Source organism: Pinus tabuliformis, chromosome 8 (genome assembly GCF_031772625.1).
Source record: "Pinus tabuliformis cultivar Carrire ecotype Pingquan chromosome 8, CPIR1, whole genome shotgun sequence".
NCBI lineage: Eukaryota > Viridiplantae > Streptophyta > Pinopsida > Pinales > Pinaceae > Pinus > Pinus tabuliformis.
The window spans coordinates 1,591,832,341-1,591,837,089 of record NC_142294.1 but is presented as its reverse complement, the minus strand read 5'-3'; the positions used below and the strand labels follow the sequence as shown (position 1 = coordinate 1,591,837,089).

General features: G+C 38.0%; 2 protein-coding genes across 2 annotated transcripts; both read right to left on the bottom strand.

Annotated features, from left to right (window-relative positions):
• Positions 1-676: 676 nt before the first annotated feature.
• LOC149242139 (putative protein phosphatase 2C 3) lies at positions 677-2,383 on the bottom strand. Its single transcript, XM_089370771.1, has 4 exons — positions 2,375-2,383; positions 1,758-1,883; positions 1,445-1,671; positions 677-851 (listed from the first exon to the last, which is right to left on the bottom strand). Exons 1-4 carry the CDS (start codon positions 2,381-2,383, stop codon positions 677-679), a joined length of 537 nt encoding a protein of 178 aa, XP_089226897.1.
• On the bottom strand, positions 2,078-4,749 carry LOC149242138 (putative protein phosphatase 2C 69). Its single transcript, XM_089367643.1, has 2 exons — positions 3,252-4,749; positions 2,078-2,658 (listed from the first exon to the last, which is right to left on the bottom strand). The coding sequence occupies exons 1-2, from the start codon at positions 3,419-3,421 to the stop codon at positions 2,547-2,549; spliced, it is 282 nt and encodes a 93-aa protein (XP_089223769.1). The 5' UTR covers positions 3,422-4,749; the 3' UTR covers positions 2,078-2,546.

The window sequence follows — 4,749 nt, the reverse complement described above, 5'->3', positions numbered from 1 at the left end:
TTGCAGCCTTCTCAGAGCTCAATGCATCCCAAACACCATCAGTTGCAATGATAAGCCTTCCTCCAACATTCGATAGCCATTGAAACAAAAAATTACCAGTCTAAATCAAACAGACACATTGTGACCAGGGATGTTTTTCTTCCAGTAAATGGATAAAATCCATTCCCTGCCACTGCAACAATAATACACCATATATCACATTCCCATTAAAATTGAGAATGAGCTGCAAGTAAACTGTGAGAATGTGGATGCCTCATAAGCATGGAGTTAAGTTTGATCCCTGAGCTTTGCTACAATCCTCAATTGTAGAAATATTGAAATTTTTAAGAAGACTCTGGCCATTTCATAAGCCGCTGAGTTGACAACAGAGTTTGTCTGTTGCTGAGTCCCAATCATAGAGATGTCTATATGAGTTATGTCAATGTCTAAGTAGAGCTGTTGAATATGGAATGTGGGTGTTAGTCCTCATCTCTGTTCGACTTATGTCAAAGCAAGGATGCTACATAGGAAGAAAGAATTGGTTAATCGGTTGTGGATGATGGCATTTTTTCTAGAAAATGCAATACCTCCATCATGGATGGTCTCTTTTGAGAGGAAGAAGAATCACAATTCAATGCAATCCCCACAGACACTGAGATTTCATCCCTTCCTTCAACCTCTGGTCGAAGAGTAGGATCTATGATGCGCAAAAGGCGATGCTTATCATCAACAAAGTTTTGACCCCATGCTGCAAAATCCTGATCTGAAGGCCAGCATGCACAGAAATGCCCTCACTAGGTGTGATGTCAGTTTGACAGACAGCACAAGCGAACAATCTTGATACTGTCTGCACCGTATATTCCGAGCCCAGCGTGCAATGTCAAATACTCAATTATTAGCATGACAGACTTGCAACAAGATGCATTCTACAATATTCTCTACAGCTAGTTTTTATTTCAGTACATCACATGGAAAAGCAAGGATTTAATCCTTCGTAGCTGAGACAAATATATACAAGGCCATAACAGAAAAAGGCCTCCTTTGGACTTCTCTTACCTTAGTATAAATAACAAACCAAATCCTAAAAGGAAGGAAACACCATTCTATATTAAATGCCTAGAACCCAAAAAACACATAAAAAATAGATTAATGCTTTTACTAAGGCTGAACCGAGTATAAACTAAATCTGTTAATAGGAAAAAGATTATTTAAAAAAAAACTAGATTGAAAAATTGAAAATTCAAAAGTGCCAAAATATAAGCAGGGATTACCCATGCATAGCCACAATTCAAATTCGCAACACAATTATCCAATTTTAATAAAAATTTGTAAGCATAGATTGTCCACATTCAAGGAGCAGCAAATCAAATACAATTTATCATGCTTTGTTCTGAATCCAATGATAAGTCTAAGTTTACAAAACATAATCTACTACAAGGATGCTAAGCTGGAAATGGCTATCTACCTTTCAGCGAGCATTGCTGACCCCTCCTCAAAGATTTCCTGGACAATGTCTATATTTTGCTGCTTTTCAACTGACTTAGACGATGAATCAGTGGATTTCCTTCTGAAAAAATTCTTAAATTTGCCTTCCTTCTTAACTGGAGCCGGTGGTGCGAATTTCTCAGGTGGGATCAAATCCACTACAATGCATGTAGTGTCGTCCCTAAGTCCTCTTATCCTCAAAGCCTCCTACAGCTAAATCGGTTAGCCTATGATAGAAAATAAACTTAAATATGGTGACATTGATCGCTTATCCTTGTCAACAGTATTTGTACCTTAACAATTTGTTTTGCAGCAAGTTCTGCTGGCAAGCCTCGACAGCAATTTGCAGCCTTCTCAGAGCTCAATGCATTCCAAACACCATTAGTTGCAATGATAAGCCTTCCTCCAGCATTCGATAGCTATTGAAACAAAAAATTACGAGTCTAAATCAAATAGACACATTGTGACCAGGTATTTTTTTTACTCCAGTAAATGGATAAAATCCATCCCCTGCCACTGCAACAATAATACACCATATATCACTTTCCCATTAAAACTGAGAATGAGCTGCAAGTAAACTGCGAGAACACGGATGCCTCATAAGCATGGAGTTAAGTTTGATCCCCGAGGTTTGCTACAATCCTCAACTGTAGAAATATTGAAATTTTTAAGAAGACTCTGGCCATTTCATAAGCAGCTGAGTTGACAGCAGAGTTTGTCTGTTGCTGAGTCGCAATCATAGAGATGTCTATATGAGTTATGTCAATGTCTAAGTAGAGCGGTTGAATATGGAATGTGGGTGTAAGTCCTCATCTCTGTCCAACTTATGTCAAAGCAAGGATGCTACATAGGAAGAAAGAATTGGTTAATCGGTTGTGGATGATGGCATTTTTTCTAGAAAATGCAATACCTCCTTCATTGATGGTCCCTTTTGAGGGGAAGCAGAAGCACAATTCAATGCAATCCCCACAGACACTGAGATTTCTTCCCTTCCTTCAACCTCTAGTCGAAGAGTAGGATATATGATGCGCAAAAGGCGATGCTTGTCATCAACAAAGTTTTGACCCCATGCTGCAAAATCCTTATCTGAAGGCCAGCATGCACAGAAATTCCCTCACTAGGTGTGATGTCAGTTTGACAGACAGCACAAGCAAAAATCCTGATACTGTCTGCACCGTATATTCCGAGCCCAGCCTGCAATGTCAAATACGCAATTATTAGCATGATGGACTTGCAACAAGATGCATTCTACAATATTCTCTACAACTAGTTTTTATTTCAGTACATCACATGGAAAAGCAAGGATTTAATCCTTCGTAGCTGAGACAAAGATATACAAGGCCATAACAGAAAAAGGCCTCCTTTGGACTTCTCTTACCTCAGTATAAATAACATACCAAATCCTAAAAGGAAGGAAACACCATTCTATATTAAATGCCTAGAACCCAAAAAACACATAAAAAATAGATTAATGCTTTTACTAAGGCTGAACCGAGTATAAACTAAATCTGTTAACAGGAAAAACATTATTTAAAAAAAAAACAAATTGAAAAATTGAAAATTCAAAAATGCCAAAATATAAGCACGCATTACCCATGCATAGCCACAATTCAAATTTGCAACACAATTTTCCAATTTTAATAAAAATTTGTAAACAAAGATTGTCCACATTCAAGGAGCAACAACTCAGATACAATTTATCATGTTTTCTTTTGAATCCAATGATAAGTCTGTGTTTACAAAACATAATCTACTGCAAGGATGCTAAGCTGGAAATGGCTATCTACCTTTCAGCGAGCACTGCTGACCCCTCCTCAAAGATTTCCTGGAAAATGTCTATATTTTGCTGCTTTTCAACTGAATTAGACGATGAATCAGTGAATTTCCTTCTGAAACAATTCTTAAATTTGCCTTCCTTCTTAACTGGAGCTGGTGGTGCGGATTTCTCAGGTGGCATCAAATCCACTACAATGCATGTAGTGTCGTCACTAAGTCCTCTTATCCTCAAAGCCTCCTACAGCTAAATCGGTTAGCCTATGATAGAAAATAAACTTAAAGATGGTGACATTGATCGCTTATCCTTGTCAAAAGTATTTGTACCTTAACAATTTGTTTTTCAGCAAGTTCTGCTAGCAAGCCTCGACAGCAATTTGCAGCCTTCTCAGAGCTCAATGCATCCCAAACACCTTCAGTTGCAATGATAAGCCTTCCTCCAGCATTCGATAGCTATTGAAACAAAAAATTACCAGTCTAAATCAAACAAACACATTGTGACCAGGTATTTTTTTCCTCCAGTAAATGGATAAAATCCATTCCCTGCCACTGCAACAATAATACACCATATATCACCTTCCCGTTAAAACTGAGAATGAGCTGCAAGTAGACTGTGAGAATGCGGATGCCTCATAAGCATGGAGTTAAGTTTGATCCCTGAGCTTTGCTACCATCCTCAACTGTAGAAATATTGAAATTTTTAAGAAGACTCTGGCCATTTCATAAGCAGCTGAGTTAACAACAAAGTTTTTCTGTTGCTGAGTCCCAATCAGAGAGATGTCTATATGATTTATGTCAATGTCTATGTAGAGCTGTTGAATATGGAATGTGGGTGTAAGTCCTCATCTCTGTCCAACTTATGTCAAAGCAAGGATGCTACATAGGAAGAAAGAATTGGTTAATCGGTTGTGGATGATGGCATTTTTTCTAGAAAATGCAATACCTCCTTCATTGATGGTCTCTTTTGAGGGGAAGCAGAAGCACAATTCAATGCAATCCCCACAGACACTAAGATTTCTTCCCTTCCTTCAACCTCTGGTCGAAGAGTAGGATCTATGATGCGCAAAAGGTGATGCTTGTCATCAACAAAGTTTTGACCCCATGCTGCAAAATTCTTATCTGAAGGCCAGCATGCATAAAAATGCCCTCACTAGGTGTGATGTCAGTTTGACAAACAACACAAGAGAACAATCTTGATACTGTCTGCACCGTATATTCTGAGCCCAGCCTGCAATGTCAAATAGTCAATTATTAGCATGACAGACTTCCAACAAGATGAATTCTACAATATTCTCTACAGCTAGTTTTTATTTCAGTACATCACATGGAAAAGCAAGGATTTAATCCTTCGTAGCTGAGACAAAGATATACAAGGCCATAACATAAAAAGGCCTCCTTTGGACTTCTCTTACCTCAGTATAAATAACATACCAAATCCTAAAAGGAAGGAAACATCATTCTATATTAAATGCCTAGAACCCAAAAAACACATAAAAAATAGATTAATGCCTT

Coding starts and splice junctions, on each gene's coding strand:
- LOC149242139 (XM_089370771.1), bottom strand. Junction 1,672..1,757: donor CTGCAAAACAAATTGTTAAG/GTACAAATACTG, acceptor ATTTAGCTGTAG/GAGGCTTTGAGGATAAGAGG. Junction 852..1,444: donor TCAGCAATGCTCGCTGAAAG/GTAGATAGCCAT, acceptor TTGACATTGCAC/GCTGGGCTCGGAATATACGG.
- LOC149242138 (XM_089367643.1), bottom strand. CDS start 3,421: ATGCCACCTGAGAAATCCGCACCACCAGCTCCAGTTAAGAAGGAAGGC. Junction 2,659..3,251: donor TCAGCAGTGCTCGCTGAAAG/GTAGATAGCCAT, acceptor TTGACATTGCAG/GCTGGGCTCGGAATATACGG.